At 42.6% G+C, this 24,544-nt stretch overlaps 1 protein-coding gene across 4 annotated transcripts in view; it reads right to left on the bottom strand.

The window, feature by feature from the left end:
• The window catches only part of Sec24d (Sec24 related gene family, member D (S. cerevisiae)), a 100,841-nt gene that overhangs the window by 32,941 nt on the left and 43,356 nt on the right, over positions 1-24,544 (bottom strand). For all 4 annotated transcript variants that reach the window (XM_030252809.1, XM_030252810.1, NM_027135.2 and 1 more), the window contains 2 exons: positions 5,055-5,193; positions 2,262-2,377 (listed from right to left, as the gene is read on the bottom strand). In XM_030252809.1, the coding sequence (XP_030108669.1) occupies positions 2,262-2,377; positions 5,055-5,193 (255 nt within the window). The remainder of the gene's footprint in view (positions 1-2,261; positions 2,378-5,054; positions 5,194-24,544) is intronic.

The raw sequence follows: 24,544 nt of genomic DNA, 5'->3' as shown, positions 1-24,544 counted from the left end.
AAAATGTCAAAATGAATTAAAATGGAAAACAACAACAAAACCAAACCTCCAGTTTTATTCAGGAAGAAAATCTGATAGTAGATTTGTTTCTCTTCAGGGAAACTCTATGCTGACTTGTCTACACACTTCCTGGTGTGCCAGCAGGAGGTAGGGCTGGGAGCCTACAGGGCCAGTGTAGCACTATCACTTTCTGTGCTTATCTGCAGCTTAAGTGCTCTCTTCTCTTCTCTTCTCTTCTCTTCTCTTCTCTTCTCTTCTCTTCTCTTCTCTTCTCTTCTCTTCTCTTCTCTCTCTCTCTGTCTCTCTCTCTGTCTCTCTCTCTGTCTCTCTCTCTCTCTGTCTCTCTCTCTGTCTCCCTCTCTGTCTCTCTCTCTCTCTCTTTTCTCTCTTGCACACACCTGTCCCCATGCAATGTGGTACACAACACATGGGCTCCCTGTGAGGGCTAAATAACCAAACACAGATGTATAAAGCACCTAGCTGAGACACACTTGGTATTCAACAAATGCTAATTGTATTACCTAAAATCGACATTAAGATTAACTAAAATGAATAGAGGAAAACATGATTCTGCAATTCTCTTCCCAGTGTATATGACACTAAATATAGACATACATACATATAAATATGCATACATATACAAAGCAAATAAACTCGTTTTTACTATCCAGATCCCAAAGTCAACTCATTATTCTACTACTCTTAGGTTGTAAGTAAATTTGAAAACAGTGTGTATTTGTCATAAATTCTTAGATGAAAGGAAGACGAAGTTGAAGAGCCAAAGGTTACAATTATTTGGCTTCTTGTTTTCCAGGTAAGATTTCCCAATTATCATACTTCTGGAATACTGCTATAAAACAGAATTTAAAGCTGCTTTTGTTTCTAGCCATAGGCTTGGCTCTCACCATGCTTCTACTGAAAACAGAACAAGGTTGATAATTAGCCTTTTTGGGCAGAGACCTGAGCCTCAGTACATGATGGGATTCATACTCTGGTTACAGATGGAGTTCAGTAAGGGACTTTCCATCACGACTTATAGTGTCTTTATTATATTTAATTTGAACAACAAATGCTTACTTTTGTGTATTGATCCCCCTTCAGTCAATCACAGGAAAGAACAAAGAAACTATTGGGATGTAAATTGTACTTCAAGACCTGTCTCTTTCTTGTCAGACTGCATCTATATCAAAAATGTTTTATATTTCACTAAATAAGTTAAAAATTTTCACATTTCAAACTAATAAAGCATTGGGTTTTTCTTTAATAACTAGTTCTATGTAAATTAATTTAAAACAATCATATAATAGTCAATAAATAATAATATGATGTGTTAATTGAAAATTTTAATGGTTTAGCCAACTGCAAAAATTAACCCAAAACCCTAATTTGGATAAATCTTTGAGATGTGTTCTCATTATGTGGACTTGCTCTCTAGACAACATGTCTGGGGGAAGTCTGTGGTCAGGGGCTATTTTCCAGAAGGTGGAATATTAGCAGGCATTCAATTTTGGAAGAGGAAGGAAGGAAGGAAGGAAGGGAGGGAGGGAGGGAGGAAGGAAGGAAGGAAGGAAGGAAGGAAGGAAGGAAGGAAGGAAGGAAGGAGTTCCCTGTGAGCTGGGTCCTCAGGACCACTCCTGAGGCTTCTGAAGTGCTGTCAAGCTTCATCTTTAGCTTAAAGAGTAAAGCTGGTGGGCTCCTCCCAGGTGGAGGCTGTCAGTGGAACCCAAAGGTTTAGAAGAGCACATTAGCAAGGCCACATACTCATTCCCATTCTGCTAGTCAAATGAGTCTCCGAAGGATACATTAAAGCCAGGAAGCCAGCAGCGCTCTAAGAATACTGGTTACATTTCTGCCTAGGTAGAGAAGTCATTAACCAACCAAAAGAAGAGATCTGAGTGGAGCATTTGGGAGATGGATGATCAGGGTTCAAGGTCATCTTCAGCGAGGTCAAGGCCCAAACTAAATGAGACCCTGTCTCAGAAACCAAACCACAGCAAGCAAGCAAGCAAACAAACAAACAAACAAAAACAAACAAACAAACAAACAAACAATAGAAAGAATCGTTTCCTTTTCTATACTACAATGAGACAGCTCAGGAGCCCATTCATGCTAATGACTTAGGTCAGATCTGTTTCTGACATATGTCCACATGCCCTGGAAATGTCTGTCTGTGAACCAAGTCATACATATCTTTACATACAGAAGCCGCTCGCTGAAAATCAACAGCATCACAGAAACACTTAAGTCCCGCCAACACTCACTCTGCAGTAATCCAATGTAGCAACATATTCATAGGATCCCAGCGACAGCTCTGGCTTCTCATAGTGGTCCAATCTCCTTCCAATGTGGTCCAGATGTTGGAAATAGAATGGTGGGACTAAGGAAAACAAAACAGGGCAGGAAATCCTTTGTTTTCATAAGCAGACAACCCAATAAATCCCCAAAATGCATCCTAAAGGAAAGGAATTATGATAAGAAGACAAGCTGTTCTCAGTATCTATCATTTTGAGAGCATGTCTTTGAAATATGTTAAAAATATGAGTTTTCTCTTTTTTAAACTCACTAACTTTTTGGCTCTTGTATATGTTGTAAACCACTACAATTTTGCCAATTAATTATGTTTGTAATAGTTTTGCCATATATACATTTTGATTTTTTTATAGTCAAATCAATCTGCCTGGAATTCTATCCATAAAACTATGTAATTTTATATATAATTTTCAATGACTACTTCATTACTATTTCACGCTATACTGTATTACTGCAATATTTTAATAATGAAATATTTTATACATATAGAAAGCCATAGATCACAATATTCACGTTCATGGAAATGGAATGACAACTTTGTTAAAAACCTCTTGCACATATAAAAGTTCTTAGTAGCAAAGAACATTTATAATTTTGGAAATCCTAGAAAAAGGTGCTGCTGTTTACAAGCTAACACATCCAAATATCTGCCTCTACCTAATTACTTCTTTTTTAAAGTTAGCTTTCTATTTGAATCTTTAACATATAGGACAGAAACAAATGCTGATCATTTGGATTATACTAAGGTCTTTGTTACACCTTAATTAAGGAGTGTCTTCAGCTCTGGGCTTTCACAGGATAATCTGCTAGCATCTGGCCCTACTCGTGCAGAATACTGTATTAGGGAAAGACTGCACTTGGGCGAGCTCAGCTGAAGTCTAATTTGATACAAATGTCTCAGAAGGTTACTTGTAGCCAAATTCTGGAAGTCACCCAAAGGCAGCGCAAGACGTATGACTCACACACTGAACACTTGGACAAATAAGGTCTGGTGTCTGCAAAAGAGCTCCCGTTGCCTGGGGATGGCCCGGGAAGGCTGAGAAACTTCTGCTAACAGTATGTGGGAAAGTTACCAATGCTTTTGTTTTAAGTATTTTGCTAAGAACAGCATCTCCCTTTGTTAAAAAAAAAAAAAAAAAAAAAAACTACAAGAGCAGCACCTTTGGGGTTGACACCAACACTCAGCAGTCTTTAAGCTCAGCTGTGAACATGCAAATTATAACAGAGGACGAATTTTCTAAAGTTGGACTTTCAAAAACTTTAGTAGAAGTTTGAGTATTCTATGTCCTTACCATATCATGGTTTAGAAGTGAGCTCTCTAAAGTTTATATTTACATATTTGACTCTGAACTTGACAAATTCAATATCTTGAAAAGATTGCAGAAAAGGAAGATAACAGTCTCTCTCCATGAATAAACCAGAGGGGCCCTGATGGGGACTTAGTCACATGTCTGTGCCTTACAGATTTCTGAGTAATCTGGCATATAATGTGTGAGATGGTAATTTCTATATAGCATAATGTATAATTCACTCATGCTCACACATCTACACAGTGCGACTTTTTAAAAATTAATTTTACATGCTCATTAAAATTTGATATTATCTGTTATCTATCATCAAACAAAATTGAAGCCACATGGTATGTGTGTGTGTGTTCGCGTGTGCGTGTGTGCATGTGTGTGTGTGTGCATTCGTGCACATGCATGAGTGCACTCTCGCCCACATACATAGCTGTTGTACAAGGGAAGCCAGAGATCAGCCTCAGGTGATCCTCATGAGCCATCTGCTTTGTTATTTGACACAGGGTCTTTGGGGCTTGGAGCTGGAGCATTTAGATGGGCTGGTCCTCCAGGAAGTCACAGGAATTCTCCTGCTTCAGTATCTCCAACCCTTGGGGCTACCAATACACATCGCCATGCTTTGCTTTTCTTTCATATGGGTGCAAAGGACCAAACTCAGATCCTCAGGCTAGTGGGACAGTCGCTTTATCTATGAGCTCTCTCTACTGTGACTTCACTCACACTGTCTAATAACATCAACATTAGTGGATTTTGTGCTAGGGTGAAACAAAAATACATAGAAAATCATAATAATGCCCTACCTCCTTAAGATTCAACATTTATATAAAAAGAAGAAAGCCCTCGGGTATATCTCAGCTTATCTATCCATCCATCTATCTATCTATCTATCTATCTATCTATCTATCTAAAACTCCAGATTTTATTCCCCTCCAGTCTACCCTCTGACTGTTGCACATCCCATACCTCCTCCCTGCTCCCCTGTCTCCACGAGGATGTCCCCACCCTCCAACCCCTATCCCACCTGACCTCTAAACTCCCTGGGGCCTCCAGTCTCTTGAGGGTTAGGTGCATCTTCTCTGACTGAACCCAGACCTGGCAGTCCTCTGCTGTATATGGGATGGGGGTGTTAGCTGGTGTATGCTGCCTGGTTGGTGGTCCAGTGTCTGAGAGATCTCTGGTCCATGTTGGTTGAGACTGATGGTCCTCCTACAGGGCTGCCCTCCAGCTTTTCTTCAATACCAACAAGCTTCTATTCAAGAGCAACCCAGGACTCATGAAAGAGGCATGTCTAGAACTTATCTTCTGAAAAGGCAAGAAGTAATGTGTCGTACTAGCCTTCAAATGGGCCACTCAGGAATCCGCCTGCCTCTGCCTCCCGAGTGCTGGGATTAAAAGCGTGAGCCACCATGCCTGGCACAACATGCATTTAATAGCACCATTTACCTTCATTCACACAGCTGCAGAATCCGCACTGATAGCGCCGTCCGCCTTCGATGAATTGCATGAACGGGCACATGTAGGCTTTGCACCTGTTGCACCTCACTGGTCCACTCTCCCCATGGTTTACCAAGTACAAGGGGGTCTGGAAGAAGGAAGCACATGAAATGAATGAGGAGTACAGGGGTTCCGGGTGTCATCCTCCAGTGGGACTGATTGATAAACTCTTAACTGAGCATTTGTCATGGCAGTGAAGACCCTCCCCGACCATCAGTGAATTCAAGGATGATAACACAGTCCGTCACATTCAAGCAAAGCCTGTTTAAATTTATATATCATTTACAAACATATCTCACTTATAAACATAATAATTCCTGCATGTTAATGTCAGTGTGTATGCATGATGGATGTGTGTGAGATAGAATATATAAACTATAATAATGTAAATAGTTCATTAAGCTTGGGTTTCAATGTCCTGATGCTTATAGCACACATCCTGCTCAACGGTAGACACTCCAAACAAAAAAGAAAAATGAGATGGTGATGTAAAGGTCTCTATGTATGTACCATAGTGTTCATGCGGTTTCCTCAACTTATACAAATGACTTCTTTTAAAATAAAACTATTTGGCCTGCAGAGGTGGCTCAGTGGTTAAGAGCACTTGACCTTACAGAGGACCCAGGTTCGATTCCTAGTACCACTATGGTTGTTCACAACCATCCATAACTCCAGTTCCAGAGGACCTGATGCCCTCTTCTGACCTCCATGGGCACAGGACACACTCCTGTTGAACATACATACATGTAGACAAAATACTTACACATAAAATAAAAATGAATACATTTAATAAAGAAATTTATAAAATGAAACTATTTTAAAAATACACAAGAATGTCCCCCTATTTGGGGCTGGAGGCTAATTATGCCTTTTTGCTACCTTATTAAGTGACAAAGCTTTCTAGTACACTCACTGTGGCTGGTCATGCTTGACGGAACTGAGGGAAAAAGACTTGATTTAAAAGCATCTTTCTCATCAGCATAATGTAGAAAGGCAGACTGGAAGCAAAGGGTCCTTGCTTCTCGCTTCTTAATGCTTCCAGGCTTTGCAAGAAAACCCAAGACCCTTCTTGCTTTTACAAACTTGTTTAAGGAGACCATTTTCAGAAATGCCTGAGAACTATGGAGCTGATCATGTCAGCTAAAAATTTAAAGGTAAAAATAAAGAATAAATAAATAAATAAAAATTTAAAAGCTGTAATGTTTTTAATGGAGCCTTGAAGAGCAGGGGCTCATCAGGTGGGGTGAGGCTCATCAGGTGGGGAGAGAGTCATCAGGTGGGGGGAGGGTCATCAGGAAGGGGTGAGGCTTATCAGGTGGGGGAGAGAGTCATCAGGTGGGGGGAGGGTCATCAGGAAGGGGTGAGGCTCATCAGGTGGGGGAGAGAGTCATCAGGTGGGGGGAGGGTCATCAGGAAGGGGTGAGGCTCATCAGGTGGGGAGAGGGTCATCAGGTGGGGTTCAGGGTCATCAGGTGGGGTGGGGATAAGGGATCATCAGGCCATTTTCTCCTAAAAGCTTAGAAACCCCAGGCCTAATGTTTGCCTTTGCCAGAGGTTCCAAGTACAAGCTAACCCACTGGGGCTTCAGAAATGAACCGTGAGGTCTCAGAGCAGTGGAGGAAGAGGAAAGGGGAGGAAGGGGAGTTGCCAGGACAAGGATTAATGTGTGCGTGTACAGACATGGTCTTGGCACGGGTGGCGGGAGAAAGGTAGTGTTACCATTGTTTCTATCCAGAACAACTTTATATCTCTAAAAGGCACTTAGCACATGAAAAACTGTCTCTAATGGGGGTGGGGGGAGGCAGTTAGAGCTGGACAGTATGAACTGTACTGGGGTTTCTGAAGACAAACTTCTCAGTTACTGCAAAATGTTCTCATAAAAAAAAAAATGATCTAGAGGAGAGGAAATCTCCTATCTTCCAGGACACCAGAATACAGTTATGAACTAGTTGTTAAAAACCGAGAGGCATTTCTAAGCATCTAGGAATTTGCTTCAAACCTACACATGGATGTACACAATAATGTTTGTACATAAACCTTTCATCTGAAAGACATAAGCTGGCCGGAGTTTGCTCTTCTTAGCCAGTAGCAATAAAAAATGATCCAGGAACCAGAGGGGGCGGGAAGATGCAGGCACCAAACAAAAAGACAGAGAACAAAGTGACTAGAGAGACGGGAAGAGTATGGAAGACAGCAGCCAATGGCCCTGCCCGGGTTACTGCTTCTGCTCTTTACCTCCGGGACCAGAGGACACCTTCTGAAGCCCTAATAAGGAGGAGTTCTGAAGTTTGCCTTTGCTGTGGCCAGATTCTACTTTTTCATCCGTTTGTCTCCAAAGACTTCAAAGACTACAATACATTCTCAGAAATACTTCAGAAACAAATACGACACAATTATTTGCTAGACAAGCCAGTGGGAACAGAATATAATTTGCCTTTCCTTTCGGTATTACGATTTGCCCAAAGGCAGACCTTGCCTAAAATGTCTGGGAACTATCACCGATTACCATGTAAACATTCCAGTCCTGGCAGATCTGAACTCACAGAACGAAGCATGGATGCCTAGCAAGTCAAGTCAGAACTTTATCTCGCAATTAAGAACACTTAGGCTTCCCTGTGCTCCGTCTTTCGGAAAGCAGACGGTGATATCGGGAAGGTCTTCAGACAACCGGGGTGGCAGCAAAGAATGTTAAAAGCTTTTTAACTGTTTATGTTTTATTTGGGGGGCGACAGAGGAGGGTTTTTAAATGGCACAGTCTTGTTTAATCTCTCAGGTTGTGTTGAAAACCATCAAGATTTATTCTCCCTCCGTGTGTCCATTTGTTGGCTCCATGGTAGTATGCATAAGCTCGGAAAGAGTTAAGCTGCCTTTTCTTCTATGTTTAATTTTAGTGTGTGCAGAAATGTGTGTGTGTGCATGTGTGCATGTGTGCACGTGTGTGTGTGTGTGTGTGTGTATGAAATTCCTCCTTCTCCAGAGCCAGCTAAGCTGCTTGCTTTCCTTAGCCAGGGCTTTGCACCACACCTTCCCCAGCAGTGTCTTCTAAGAACGCTTTTACCTTTGGCCTCTATTCCACTCCTGCTCACTCTCCCCCCCACCTTTTCTATTATTAGTTCTGCTGCCATGTCGCATGAGTTTATCAGCATGTAAGTGACAGGGTCACGGAAGGTCAAGGACTAGGATGAACTTGTCTCTCCTGTTTTAGGGCTATCAAGGGTGTGGAATAGTCTATTGATACTATTTTTATTAAAATGTCTTCATTGAACAAAATGTATCCTTTTTGTGTACGTAAAATTACCGCTCAGAGTTGGCCAACAGGGTCCTATAGACTGTGCAAACATTGCAGGCTATTGCCAGGTCTACTGGCTACTCTCCACCGACTGATGGTTAGACCCTATTGCTAAAGAAACTAATATCAAATATGTAGAAATCGCACTGGTGCTAAGTAGAAGTTTCACTCCTAGAATTCATAGTTACTCTCTGCATGCTAGTTGGGGAGAAAAGTAATCGTTAATGTTGCCTAGCTACCAACCCTAGGACCTACAATAGCAATCAGCCTACTAGCACAATAGTAGCAGAAACTTTATGCACATCACTGAGCACTTTTTGCTTGAATGTTAGGCCTAATCCAGGAGATAGAACCCATACCTGATACTGCTAAGGTGGCCAGGAACCTGACACTAGATAGGTCATGGGCCTACAGGAAAACCTACTGCTTGTTATAAAGGGACACAGCAACAAAATGACTCCTGATAACACACTGCTTTACCCACACATCAGAACACTGCTCAGCCCTCATCAGAGAAGCCTCTTCGTGCAGTAGATGGGAACTGTTAACACAGAGACCTACAACTGGACACTGTGCAAAGACTAAGGAGACGCGGGGGCACTCAGCCACCCCCACACAGATATGAGATCTCCATCAACCCCTCCTTCTAGGCTCACGCATCTCTGTGGAAGAGGAGGTGGGAAGATTGTGAGAGCCAAAGGTGATGGATGATGGCCAGGAAAACAGCTTTTTGTTGTTGCTATTGTTATTATTGTTGTTTTGTTTTGTTTTTCAGACACAACAGGATGGATGCACCTCTGAGTTCACAGAGCCCGTGGCAGCACACAAGACCTGCGCAGGTTCAAACCAGACACAATCTCAGCTCTGAGAAGGGGAAGTGGACACGAGACCCCACCCCTAAGAAGCGGTCTATAACTGGTATCTGCGAGTAAAGAAAGAAAAAAATCGTTTTCTCCAGTGGAGTGTCTCTAATTCTATCAACCACGTTTCAGGGCAGGCTCCGTGCCCAGGAACAGCAGGCCAACAGAAAACGAATTCTGTGTTTTTGATGTGTGCACTTTGTGTTTTAGTAATTTTTTTGTGTTATTGGTTTTTGTTTGTTTTTATTTTGGCTTCTTAATGTTTTGGGTTTCTTTTTTTGAAAGGGAGAAGGAGACGAAGAACATGAAATTGGCTGGGGGGGGGAGTAGAGAGGATCTGGGGGAGTTTCATACTAAAATATGTTGTATGAAAAAGAACATTTTAAATAAATAAAAAGTTACTCAGCATTAATATGCTATCATTGATTAAAAACAAAATAACTTTGGATTATTTTCCTACATTAAAGAACCAGGTATTACAGGGTCAGTCAACATGTCCTTAATATCATTGATACAGTATTGTGAGCGTCCCTATTTTAACGATCAGGTTGCTCTCGCTCTTTCAGGCAGTGGTGACAGTCTTGCCTTGGTCTCTGAGCCACTATCTGCCTGAGCGATGCTTCCCGTGCACGGAGCAGACAGGTGACAGACAAGCATGAATGTGCCGTTTCTTTAAGGCCGGGGCATGGGCAGAAAGACCACATTGCCCAACGCCACCAAGAAAAGCTATGGAAGGAGATGTAATACCTGTCACAGATTCCATCTTCAAAGCAAACTCAGATGAGATGCTCAAGAGGATGAATCCCTGTGTAGGAAAACCCATGCAATTTTTTGAGATCTTTAGGCTTTTGTTTGGGCTTCTGCATTGTTACAAACACTGTAAATACAAAGTACATTGAGAGTAAGGGCATAAGCTTGTAATTCGGGCCATAGGGAGGCCTTGGGAGGAAGATTCTAGGTTGAGGGCAAGCCTTGACACAGATCATGTGTCCACAAAACTCTAGACACATAAGTTTTGCTGTAGATTGTCTATCCTAGGACAGAGAGGGGTTACAGAAAGCTGCTAAACAATAAACCCAGGAAGCCAAAAATTTTAAATTGTTTTATAGAATGTGTCCACTAGGTGGCACCATGAGACTGAAATTGAAAACATTTCCCCTGTGGGTAATGTCCAAGATAATGGTCACAACCACTTGTCTAACTTGAGTAACATTTAGCCAAACTTAGAGCAGCTAGTACTTCATAAAATTAATTTATAAATTTTATTAAAATTATCCAACAGTTTAAAACTATTCTAAAACAAATTAATAAAAGATAGATTAATATATATTATAGACATATATTTCATAGAAATTAAGACAGTTTACCAAACTTACTAAGATAATAGGAAAAACTGTATTTTAAATGTTTCTACTATTTTACCAACTTCTCCTTGACTCTGCATAGGAAAACAAAGATGCTGTTGAGACTGAAAGGCACCAGCACAACAGGCAACGTCATAGTAACCTAAAAGCCAAGGGTGTAAAGAGGCCAGCACTCCCACAGCGGCACCCACCTCCTGTTCTGTACCCTGGCAATCAAGGGACACAGCAACAACAGAGCGGACAGTGCCCAGTGCTGAGTCATGGCTCTGGGCAGCACTGTGATGGAGAGGAGAAAAGCACAGTACTGGTGCTGATGCTGGTACGAGGCCCAGCAACCACGCCTAAGATTAGTCACCTCCTGGCCAATGGCAGCCAGGATACTGTGGGTGAGCGCCTGCCCAACTCTTCTTATTTCTTGTCTTTGCCTCACTAGACACTTTCCTTAAATTTTTAATTAATATATAATTACATCATTTCCTCCCTTTCCTTCCCTCCCACCAACCCCTCCCACGTTTTCTCCCTCCAATCCTTCCCTCTTCATTCTCTCTCACATTCATCAACTCCCTTATTTAATATATATTAATATATTGATTAATTATGTATAATTAACCAATATTTTAATATATTGACTTTTATATATCCATGTATGTAAGTATACCTATGAGTACACACACATATATGCACACATATAAATATATAGCTATAAACTACTGAGATCATTTAGTTTTGTTTGTATGCATAAAATTTCAGGGTTGACCACTTGGTATTGGATAACTAAGTATGAGACCCATCTCTGGGAAAGAATAATTCTGAGAAATGAGAGGGAAACACCATCCACAATATTGCTAGAACAACATGGCTGCCTAAAGAAGACCTGAACAATGACATCACCAGTAGACAAGCTACCATAGAAGGGTAAAACTGCACGAGCCCCCTCCCTCCCCCAACCCCACCCCTCCCCCACCTCTCCCCCATCCCTAAGCACATTCTTTACCTTTTAGCCCCATTCACACGCACAAGCGCGCGCGCGCACACACACACACACACACACACACACACACACACACACAAGTTCTCTTCCCCACCCCCACCTCCAGTCACTTTCCCTCTTTTTCAGTATTTCTTTCCACAAATTGCATGATCTTGTTTGAGGAGAGTGTGTAAACATTAGACCGTGTGTTGTTAGTCTCCATCCCAGAAGACTGGTGGACACCCTGGTTCCTGTACAGCTCGAGGAGCGACTTTCCCGACTCTGCACCCACGCACATAGCCTGGCAGCACAGGGTTCAGGTTTGTTCCTCCTCACACGGGGCTATTGGTTTGCCAGTGACGTCAGCAAGCCCTGCCACTAGAATGAATTCAGCGTTGCGTGGCATAATCTTTAAAAGTTTCAAATGGAGTGCTCGTACTGGTCCCAAACTCCAGATCACAGGCTGTGTCCGGGGCTTCATTCTGGGCCAGTATCTTCAGAAACCATCCCAGAGTCCCTGTCTCTGGCTCACGACCTCCAGCTCTGACGTCGCAGAGCACAGGGTCACATGATCTGAAACCGGAAGGCCTTTCTCTGGGTGCTGCTTCACAGCCACATTAGCCTCAAGTTTCTTCCACAAGGAGACCCTCAAGAGCGTAGGAGTTCTGGGTGATCCTCTGGCACCTGATGCCCCTGCTGGAGCTGACCATAAGGATGATTCAATAGTTCAGATGCCAGGGCCTTCATGAATAAGAGGGCAGTCCTACCATAAAGCTAGCCTGAAGTCCCAGAAGCAATCCCAATCTCAGCCTCTGCCTCTGGCAGCCTCTGAATACACAGCGCCGTGCCCGCAGCGACGTGCCTGCAGCGATGTGCCTGCCCGAAGATTTTTTTTTTTTTTTCTGAGTGATACTAAACATCACACCATTTATCGTTTACATACAACTCAAAGATCACATTTATATTTTAAAGAATTTTTGTAGTTGGCTCTATTGCACCATTGAGGGGAAAAGTGTAAAATTATTCAAACTCACAAAAAGGTAACTTTCTGGAAGTATAAGATTAAGTTACTCTGCCTTGGGGTGGGGGTGGGGGGAGGGTAAACAGCAGCACATGAGATAAAGAGATGGCTCTGGATGGCCTCTTCAGGTTCCATATCCCCAGTGTTGTGAGTCACAGCTAAGGTCACCCCCCATTGATTCTTGGGTATCTTCCCTATCCAAGGTCTCTGTCATGTCCTCTAGATGCCCCCTCCTTCTCACCCCTTCCAGCTACAGATCTCCACTCATTCTCATGGCCATCTGGCCATCCCTCCTGAGTCTCTTCTCATACCTGATCCTGAATCCCCCCCCATCCCCCTCCCTCCCTATCATCTCTCCCACCCAATCCCCCCTCCCCTTTTTATTCCCCCTTCTAAGTGAGATTCAAGCATCCTCGCTTGGATTTTCCTTATTTGGCTTCTTTGGGTCTGTGGAGTGTAGCATGGGTATCCTGTGTTTTATGGCTAATACCCACTTGTAAGTGAGTATATACTACGCATGTTCTTTTGGGTGTGGGTTACCTCACTTAGGATGATATTCTCAAGTTCCATCCATTTGCCTGGAAAATTCATGTCTTTGTTATTGAAAGCGAAATGGTATTTCTATGTATAGATGTACCACATTTTCTTTATCGATTTTTCCCTTGAGGGACATCTGGGTTGTTTTCAGCTTCTGGTTATTATAAATAAGGCTGCTATGAACATAGTGGAGCATGTGTCCTTGTAGTATGGTAGAGCATCTTTTGGGTATATGCCCAGGAGTCTTGAGGTAGAACTACTCCCAGTTTTTTGAGAAACTGCCAAATTGATTTCCAAAGTGGTTGTACAAGTTTGCACTCCCACCAGCAATGGAGGAGTGTTCCTTTCTCTCCACATCTTTATCAGCATCTGCTGTCACCTGAGTTTTTGATCTTAGTCATTCTGACTGGTGTGAGGTGGAATCTCCAAGTTGTTTTGATTTGCATTTCCCTGATGACTAAGGACTCTGAACATTTCTTTAAGTGCTTCTCAGCCATTTAAGACCCCTCTGTTGAGAGTTCTCTGTTTAGCTCTGTGTCCCAGTTTTTAATTAGGTGATTTGGGCTGCTGGTGTCTAAGTTCTTGAGTTCTTTATCAATTTTGGATAGTATCCCTCTGTCAGATGTGGGGTTGGTGAAGGTTCTTTCCCAACCTGTAGGCTGCTGTTTTGTCCCATTGACAGTGTCCTTTGTCTTACAGAAGATTTTCAGTTTCATGAGGTCCCACTTATCAATTGTTGATCTTAGAGCCTGAGTCATTGGTGTTCTGTTCAGGAAGTTGTTTCCTGTGCCAAGGCGTTCAAAGCTATTCCCCACTTTTTGTTCTACTCGATTTAGTATATCTGGTTTTATGTTGAGGTCTTTGATCCACTTGGACTTGAGCTTTGTGCAGGATGATAAATATGAATCTACTTCAGTGGAGTGATAGGGACACTAACCCATCCACAAAACTTTCTACCCCAAATCTATCCTGTCTACAAGAAATGCAGGGACAGGCATGGAGCAGAAGCTAAGGGAATGGCCAAGCAATAACCAACCCCAGGTAGAGACCCATCCCATGGGCAAGCCCTCTGACACAATTAATGATTATGCTTGCAGGCAAGAATCTAGCAAGGCTGTCCTCTGAGAGGCTCCACCCAGCAGCTGACTCAAATGGATGCAGAGACCCACAGTCAAATAGTGGATGCAGCTCGGGGACTTTTACTTATGGAAGCACTGGAGAAAGGATTGAGGGCCCCAAAGGAGATAGGATCTCTACAGGAAGACCAACAACAGAGTCAACTAAGTTGGACCCTTGGGGCTCTCAGAGACTGAACCCACCAGCCAAAGACCATACAAAGGCTAGAGCATACAAGGCCCCCTGCACATATGTAGCAGATATGCAACTCGGTCTTCATATGGGTCCTGAACAACTGGAGCAGGGTCTATCCCTGACTTTGGGATATGTTCTTCTAGTCTGGCCACAGTGGGAGAAGAAGTGCCGAGCTTCTCAGAAACTTGAAGTGCCAGGGTGGGGGGTACCCAGAGGGGGCTTCTACTCTCTGAGAAGGGGAGAGGGGAGGGGTTGTAGAAGGGGGTGACCAGGAGTGGGGGCAGCAATCAGGGTGTAAAGTGAATTTAAAAAGGAGAGAGAGAGAGAGAGAGAGAGATGGCTTGGGGGTTAAGAACGTGCTGCATACTTCTTACAGAGGACCGGTACCTGCATCAACAGCTTACACGCCATCACCTGGAACCCCAGCTCCAGAGACCTAATTATTCTGGATTCTGCAGGCAGTGCATCCATGCGCACAAATTCATACATGGACATACACATATGCACGTATACATATGCACGTACACAGACATACACATATGCATACAACTACAATAAATAATCTTAAAAGTGAGTATGAGCACAATTGGAAGCAGAATCAAGTTTCCTGAAGGGCAGCACTGGCACAGGACTGGACTATAAAAGATTATATTCCTCAGACAAAATGTGGTCTGCTTGGACTGGGTTAGCCTGCCAGCCAAGTGATGTATTTGTGAAGATCCACATTGTTGCTCTTGCTGGAACCGGTGTTAGAAATTTCTGGGTAAACTCTGCACAATGAATGCAGTACACAGGAAGGAACGCTGTAGTTCAATATTATTCCCTTCCACCTCTCAGAAACCTTGACCAAGTAGAGCAGAGCTCTTATCTCTAGAGGAGAACCGTTATCTTAGAGTTCAAATGCAGGCCACTTGAAAAGGCACGCTTAATTGAAGAGACAACACACAATGTTCTAGAGACACTGAAAGCCCCTGGGATCAAGTGCGTTTCTTCCCTAGTAGGATACGCAGTTTCTATTAAGGCTCTCATCCTCAAACAGAAGTCCAAACAATTGATCTAAGGCCGGGCTGCCTCTGCGTTTATCAGAATTGAGTCAGGCGAAGTTCCCTTCATGATTTGATGTGGGCATCTAGCCTAGAGCCAGCCCGAGGACAGAACTGAAAAGAAGATCCTTAAATGTTGGGGAAAAAAAGTATATAAAAAGGTATGTGACCAATTTGAAAGCACCTAGAGAAAACTGTAATGATCTATAATAAGGAAGATAGCTTTTAATTTTTATAAAAACATAATAATAGTTGATAAGTATAAGGTAACATACATTTTCCCTACCTTCCTGTAAGAAAGAATGACATCATGTATTTTAATTCTTTAGATAAAGAGCTTAGAAAAACCTTTTCTAACTATAAGGGACACAGAAATATTAAATGCTGTAAACCAAGAAGAATCTTACGTCTCATCTTAGCATAGAGACTGTAATAAGTTTCATTTTATGTCCACAGCCCAGTTACGGGTTAAGGACAGTGATCTAGGGAGCCAATGGGCCCTATGGAATCTGTCTACACCACGCGTACACTGCTAGCGCCTCTGTGTATTGTCATTTGAAGACTTTGTTTTTTAAGATAAAGTCAATGGTACCATGAGAAAGTTCCATGCTCAAATAAACAAGTAGTTGGTTTACTCCTGCATCACGGCCACTCGGGAAATGTCATCTTTAGGAAATTGCTGCATTGGATCCCAAACAAAACTAGTCACGCTGAAGAGGCTAAATACTGGCAGTTCCAGTAAGGCGACATCCTGGCCAGAGGAAACTGCAGGGGAAAACCAACCAGTGGGAGGAGAGGAATAAGCAAGTCAATGAGGCAGTGTTTGAGGGCAGTGAGATGTGGCAGAAAGGATACAGATGACACTAAACACACACACACACACACACACACACACACACACACACACACACAGCCTTGAAAGTATAACGTAGAGTGCAGTGTGCCCCACCAGAAACCACAGACTTAAGCTGACGGAAGCCATGACTCCTGGCTCATCAACCCTCCTGGCTCATCAACACATGAGCGGCAAATACATCTGGTTTAGTATGGAGAGAGGTTACACGTGTGCGGGAACAGGAAGCCATGAGAGGCTTCTAGATTTTCATCTCTACTTTGTTATGAACCTAAGTCACTACTAAAATAAATATGCCTAAGACACATGTGTAAGAGAGCTGCTTAACTTTGGACACCGAATAGATATTTGATTTGATGAATTGTGGAAGTTTTCACCGTGGTACTGATATCCTGTTTATAGTCAGGAGTCTTTATTGCTTTGAAAACAGAAGTGAATGATGGTCTTATTTTCCCAAACCATGAGAACTTTAGCTACTATTTCATATGTATCTCTCATAACATCCCCCACCTGCACACATGCACACATGTGCACATGTATGAACATTCTGCCCCTTCATGAAATGAGATGCAATGAGATGCAGAAACAAATGCTGTGGCATTGGGATAAAAGCAAAGCCAAAGCCTAAAACATTCTTACTGAAAAGAAACGCCCTAAGCCATAGCCACCCTAGACAGCACAGTGCTCGCTCCTGGTAGGGGACTAAAGGCAGAGGATGTTGTTTTCCATGAAAACACCCACAAGAGAAACATTATTTCTCAGATGCAGCCCTCACATCACAAAAAGAGATACACAGCAATTGCTTGAGCACATAACAGTGAGAACCTTAGCAGGTTATTTGACTTCGAACTTTAGAGTATCTCCCCATGAAGGCGATACCATGAAATGATAATGTTTAAATAGTATCTAGAATTAAAATGGTCTTTTAGGCCCTGAGACTGTAATAAGGAGAAAACCCCAGAATGGTCTCTACTCTTACAAAGGCACGCAGAAGAACACTCATCACATATACAAACGCAAACTCAAACTTAGTGTGAGGAGGGGGTGCAAAGAAGGGGGCAGCGGGGGTGGAAAGCTCTCCTGAGGAGGTAACCAAGCTGAGATCTGGTAGGCAAGATCGCTCGGCAGGTAAGGGTGCCTACGACCAAGCCTGAAGCCCTTTGTTCCACCCCTGTAACACACACACACACACACACACACACACACAGAGAGAGAGAGAGAGAGAGAGAGAGAGAGAGAGAGAGAGAGAGAGAACCAACTCTCAATTCCCAAATGGACCTCTGATCAATACATACCCCCAGCCTCTCTCTAAGCAAGTAGGTTATAGTTGTTGCTGTTTAGGGAAGGACACGGTTATCTTTAAGGGGCTGGCCACTGTAAGTTTTACCATGCTCCAGTAAATATATGGGCAATAGGAAACTGGATTTGTAATTGTTTTTTTTTTTTTTCCTCTTTTGTTTTGGGGGAGGTCATATTGGTGAGGGGGTAGACCTGGGAGGACTAGGATGTGAATGGAATCAGGTTGTGTTATGTGAAATTTCTAAATAATCAATAAAAAAAATATCAAGTCATTTTTTTAAAAAGATAAAAAATTTAAAAAACCACAACACATGTCCATGAAGAGAAGAGGAAGAAGATGAAGAGGAGGAAGAGGAAGAAAAAGAAGAGGAAGAGGAGAAAGATGAGAAAGAGGAGAAAGAAAAGAGGAAGAGGAGGAAAAAGAGGAGGAGGAAGAGGAGGAGGAGGAAGAGGAAGAAGAGAAGGAGGAAGAGGAAGAAGAGAAGGAGGAAGAGGAAGAGGAGGAGGAGGAGGAGGAGGAGGAGGAAGAGGAGGAGGAGGAGGAGAGCAAGCATGCCTTAGGGAGCCCCCCTTCAGGTGGCTTGTCTCCGCTCCTAACAGAGAAGCTCATCTCTAGTCTAGCCCCTGGAACACAGCGCCCCCAGCCGCCAGGCTGTAAACCACAAACTTACTTCTCTGCACATTAAAGCATGGTAAGAGGTTTTCCTTTAACGTTTATTTCTCCTAAGATCATTCTTTGTCTAACAAAAAAATGAAAAATTCTGGAGAATTTTTGCGACTGAGAAAACTGGCTCAGTACCTTTTGCTTCTAAACCATTAACTGAAACAGAATTCAGACAAGCTTTGCCCTGACAAATGTGGATTCACCACAGTTTGCTATAGCATGACAGCACAGCTCTGTAAGGAGGGTGGGGGTGGGGGGACTGCATTCTTCAGCTGCCGGACCGGTCCCCAGCAGAGTCACAAGACTGATCCAAAACGCAGGGAGATTAAGATTCGGTTTCAAAGTAACTTTATACAATAAAGGCCCCTAGATGCTTTATCTATTGCTCTTAGTCTTCTCTCTTGGCGCGGGCCCTTTGCCTTTCCACGTTTTCCCTGTGGTCAACATATGCAAACTACTGCAGTAAAGCTTGGACTTTCATATCATAACACATGCCTTTAAGGTCAATTCAGGATTTTGAAACATCTGTTCAAAAGTAATTTCAGTGTAAGTCTCCTTTAAATTCTAAAAGGAACTAGAGAGACCACAATTTTTTGTCGTAGTTTACTGATAGAACATAGATATCTATGTGTAAAAGTAGCTGCACGTTTACCCACATGAATTCCTAATAACGTATGAATTATATAAACATAAGGCAGTGCAGACCGCATGCCCAGCAGAGACTGGATAAGTGACAGGCAGCAACTGCTTTCTAGTCCTGCAGCCTGTAACTGCCCTGACCCAGGAATCTCCATTCCTGCAATCACCTCTGGGCTCCTTGCGTAGTTTTCTGCACTTGGTTGCCATATACTATGGTTTGAGGAATGGAGTCAATTTTGAACACTTCCTTAGATGTCTTAAGAGTCTTCATAATTGTCTTATTGTCTGTCCTTTCCAGTTAGCCTTTATCATTAATAAGTAAGACAATGAGCTAAGTCAGTTCTTACAAATACATTTTAATAAGTAGATTCCAAAATGATGTCTTTGCTACCCACAGAATTTGTAGGAAGGTAAAGTTATAAGCAGACTATAGTCATTTGCAAGTATGAAACAAAATGGCCAATATGTGACACGAACTTAGACTTCACTAGCAACACTTTCAGCAACAGACCCAATTATGAGTAGCTATGCTGAAAATCCAACTTTAGACGCCTAAAGACCTAGGCGCCTAACCACAATTCTGCTATTTAGTTGAACTTTGTCTATACAACCCCAAGGAGACCCTCCTTATTCACTGATGAATTCTGGATTACCTTGGTCTTCAGAGAATATGAAAATCTGGCTTCACACACGAGTTCATTCATAAGCTCAGAGGAACCAAAGGGCCCATTGCCCTTAGTAAGAAAAAGGAATGCCCTTCTTCACACTTCACCAACTAAAACCTCCCTCAGCTAGCTCCTTCCAGCCCAGTGGAGCCTGAAGAACTGTTTCCAGCCAGAGTTCCAGCAGCATCCATCCCTGGCCCTGGGACAGTACCGATGTTAAACAGCCTAAACCCGTAGAGCCTCATCATAAAAGAACAGAGAGACAAGAAAGGGGAGGAAGAGGGTGACATGTGCTTTACAAACTGTAATTTTCCCGAAAGGAGGATGGATTGCACGGTCATCCTGACATAAACTATGCTCTAGGGAGACAGAACGTTTTTCCTCTGGTGTATTAAACAGAGAATCTGCTCTGCCAAAATCTGTCATCTTAGGCATGCAGGTCTGGCTGGGAAGGCAATGCATGACCATGATGATCGGTCGCCTCCACATGAATGTAAAGACCTTCCCTGGTGGGATACATTGGTGCCTGGCTCATTTCCTTTGTCTGTTAACACATTCACCAGCTCTTGGACACAATTCTGATTTCTTTTCAAGGCGATCCTCTTCATATACGATGAGTTACAAGATTATGAACTCGGGGGCTGGAGAGATGGCTCAGCGGTTAAGAGCACTGGCTGCTCTTCCAGATGTCCTGAGTTCAATTCCCAACAACCACATGGTAGCTCACAACCATCTGTAATGGAATCTGATGCCCTCTTCTGGTGTGTCTGAAGACAGCAACAGTGTACTCATACATAAAATTAATAAACAAATCTTTAAAAAAAAAGAATATGAACTCACTCAGAGAAAGGACTAAAAGAGTGATAAATAGTAGATGAGCTTCCTTATTAAACCACATCACAGATAAAATGTTCCCTAAATGTGAACTCTACAAACAAGAGTAGATTTATAGAACCCCCTTTTCGCAATGGAAGAAAAAAAAAAGCAGCTGTGTGTTTGCAAATTTCTCTTGCCCTGGTCAAGAGTTGCTGGCGTTTTCTCCCTTGCTCTAAAGTCTACTTCAGTTCCTAGCGTAACGTAACAAAGATAATATCAGCAAAGTGTGGACTGAAGCTCATCACTGCTAAGGCAACAGTGACCTGATTGTTATATCCACTGATGATTAAAACGTACACACAAATAGCCACAGATGGAATAGCAGCCTCTGCCGTCTGAATTATAATGCATATTACTCATTCCATCTACCTAGAGGGATGCACAAAATGTAAAGATCTCACGTTTCATAGAAAAACATCCAAATGGAATTATTCATGACCTTCAGTCTCTTCATACTTGAGACCAAGAGGATTTCCACTTCAGTTTTTAAATTACTGCATCAAAAGTAAAAAGATTTAACGAAATTGTAAACATGACCAGTAACTTGATGAAAAAAAAAAAATACACACACACACACACACTTCAGGGTTAACGATATTGAACATAGAAATGAGCTCTGCTTAAAACACAGTCTAAAACTTAAGGTTTTATGGTATGCAGTGTGGCATGTTAGACAATGATGAACCAGCCCTGTCCTTGGAAGCAGCAGCCATCTCCAAAGCAAATGCTGGCAGGAACAGTCTCCGATAATAACTGCCTGGCAAGGGTTAGTTTTATGGGCCGTTGCTAACACAATGCATACTTTTAAAGGTTTTGTCAAACAACAGAACCGACGATTAAAAAGCCAGGCTACATAAACTCTTTTGAGAGATGCCAAACCAGATTACTCAAAAAGACTCTACACAGTGTGGTGATGATGGTCACGTTAGCCCACACCAAATAAAATCTAACCATTTAGGAAATCCAAAAACAACAAGTCACCTATTACAGGGGGAACTAATTTTGAATGATATCCATATAGAAAAATATATTCATACAATCCATTTGCTTAGGGAAGGTGCTTTACTTTAGTCTTTTTTATTTATTTTTATTTTATGTATATGAATGTTTTTGCCTGAATGTATGTCTGTGAAACAGGTGCATACCTGGAGCCCACAGAGGCCAGAAGAGGACGTCAGATAGACTGAAACTAAAGTTATAGATGGTTCTGAGTCACCATGTTGGTATTGGGAATCAAACCTGGGCCCCCTGGAAAAACCAGCCAGTGATCTTATCCACTGAGCCAAATCTATAGTCCCAAGAAAGGTATTTTAAAACTTATTGTCGTGAGGGTTGGGCATGGTGGCTCACACATGTAATCCTAGCACTCGTAAGACAGGTGGATCTCTGTAAGTTCAAGGCCAACCTAGTCTACACAGTGAAATTCTATCTCAAAAAAAAAAAAAAAAACAAATAATAAAATTCAAAACCAGCTTTGGCCCTCATTTTTTACTACCGACTATATTTACTGAGTTTTTTTTTCTAGCCATTAGATAAATGACAGTGATGCTGATTGGTACCCAGCAGAGTGAACAGGCACAGAGAGTGGAAATTCACTTTTGAGCATGTTAAATCTTGGGTTTCCATGAGAAGCATCGGAATATGTGGATATGGGTTTAATGTAGGGATGGAGAGAAAGGGAGGGAGGGAGGGAGGGAGGGAGGGAGAAGGGAAGGAGAGAGAGAGAATATGAGAGAATGAAAGTGAGAATATGTCTTTAAAGAACTCTGGCACCTTAGTTGCTGACCTTTGCAACACACCTAACTCTGCCTTAGTTTCCTCATCTCTGAAATGGGGATAATCACTCAGGCTGGCTGGCACAGTTTTTCAACAGTGTCTCTCCACTGTCAGTGTCTCTCCACATTTAGGTCCAGCCCATGGAGTGGACATTCTCTCAAAGTTTGCCCTGTGAGAAGTACACCCTGGGGCTTGAGCCTCCATTCACACTCCCATTCTCCTACTTCTATTTCAATCAGGAAAAATGAACTTTTTTTTTTTTTGGAGGCAATTCTTCATCAAAGAGACACTGCCATACAGTGGTCGTGTATCCCTCCCATCTGTCCACTCAAAGTGATCTTCTGATGCTCTGAGGAAAAGGGCAGAGCTCCTGGCAGAACGAGCCTGCATGGAGAGGATAGCGCCGTGGGACACATCCAGCTAGCAGCTAGCGGCTCAGTGTCCACTGCCTACAAATACTGAAAGAATATATTTTCATTCTCAAGTGCAGCTTCTCCCCAGGTCAGATTCTGAAAGTCAGCAATCAGCGCAACGTCACCTCCTGTTGGCGTCTGGAGCTCAGAGACTTTCCTGGAGCTCAAGTTGGCACAAAAGCCTTGAGGGTGGATAGCGTTCTATTAAAACTAGTGACTTAAAACACAAAAAGCACATATTCAGACTTAAATCAGTTTGATCCAAGTTAGCTATCTCGGGAGGAGACTAAGAGTAGTTTTACTCATGCCTTGTTAAAAATCAGGCAAATTCACTGCAGTGGGCACAGGATACCCAACAAGGACACTGTCAGGGGCCGAAATCCCATGTCCAGGAAACACGACAGAACTTCTTATTTTGCATATTCTTAGGGTAGCTTTTAAGATATAAACTCATCTTCTCTTGATTATGAAAGTTATAGGTATCAAAGGCAAGGCAGGAAAAGTCCATCTTCATCTCCCCACCCCAAGGAGGAGATAATTCACTTCTTCCGGGCTCATTTATGAGACCACAGCTGCTCAACAGCAGGACTCGAGCTGCAAAAGTTCAGCGGGTTTTAGAATCAGCCCTAGTCTCAAACTGGCACACACAGCGGCTAGGATGTTTCTCTTCCTAAGCCTTAACGGTGGTAACAATGTTTCTCTTCCTACCTGTGCGCCTCCCTGCTGTGAAGGGTGAGGCAGCTCTGCAAACAGCAGCATGGGACCAGGGCACAACACACTAATGAAAAAAACTGAAATGCTGAGAGCAGGGCACAGCTGTGCCAGCACTAATATAGTAATTTACATACTGACTTAGTCAAGGGGTGAATTCACATACTTATATGTATATTTTAGAAGTATGTATATTGTATGTGTAAAAGGAATCTCAAAAAAATAAAATAGGTAAGAGCTGTCTGAAAAGCGGTGGTGGGACGGCAGCAAGGGAAGCGAAGAGGCTCCTTCCCTGTGACCACTCATTCACACTTTATAATTCAAATGTCATCATCTCAGCTACGTGAAGAATAATGCTGCATAGTGTCCTAAGGTGAGGACAAACATCAAGTGTACCCATGTTTGTCCCTAGAGAAAAGAGGAGGAGCAACGAATGGGTTTCAGGAAAGTGGAAATTACATATACCTAGGATGTGTTCATTCCCTTAAAATCACAATATAACAAATATTAATAATTATTAATGACGTGTATATGAGCAGCATAATAGTCAGTGTACAATTTTAAAATTAAATTAAATTTTGCTCAAATCAAAAACCTTGAAATAAAGACTACCTCATAGAGTCTACCACATACTCATCCTGATTGCTAGCATTAAAACAAAGACATCACTGACCCTCGGGCAGCCCCTGGCAATGTTAATGCAAGGTGAGCAAAAGGATCGGTCAGTGAGCTTCTTTTAAATCCACTGAGTATCACCTCGGGAGGCTGAGGTGTATTCGTGGATGTTAGCTTAAGAAAAATGAGCGTCTGTTCACGGAGAGAGTTGTACAACATATTCACAGCACTTTTATTAATGAGGTAGAGAAAGCCCAGATGTCTACCAATAAAATCCTGCGTAAGCAGACTGCCATATCTGTACAACAAAACACTTCTCAGAAACAAAAAGAAAGGCTGCTGATCCGTGAACCTCACTGTGTCGCGCGAGAGAAAACGCTTTCACAGCATTTCTATCCTCTGTAACCTTAGCCATAGAAGGCACTGGGTGAGAAATTCAAGTCTGCCATAGAAAACGTCGGAACCGTGGATACCTAAGAAGGGAGGTGGTGTGACGGGTGGGAACGGCTGAGTGGCCGTGAGGGGCTTCTTTC

Source organism: Mus musculus, chromosome 3 (assembly GCF_000001635.26).
Source record: "Mus musculus strain C57BL/6J chromosome 3, GRCm38.p6 C57BL/6J".
Classification (NCBI taxonomy): Eukaryota; Metazoa; Chordata; class Mammalia; order Rodentia; family Muridae; genus Mus; species Mus musculus.
This window is presented reverse-complemented; position numbering and strand designations above follow the sequence as displayed.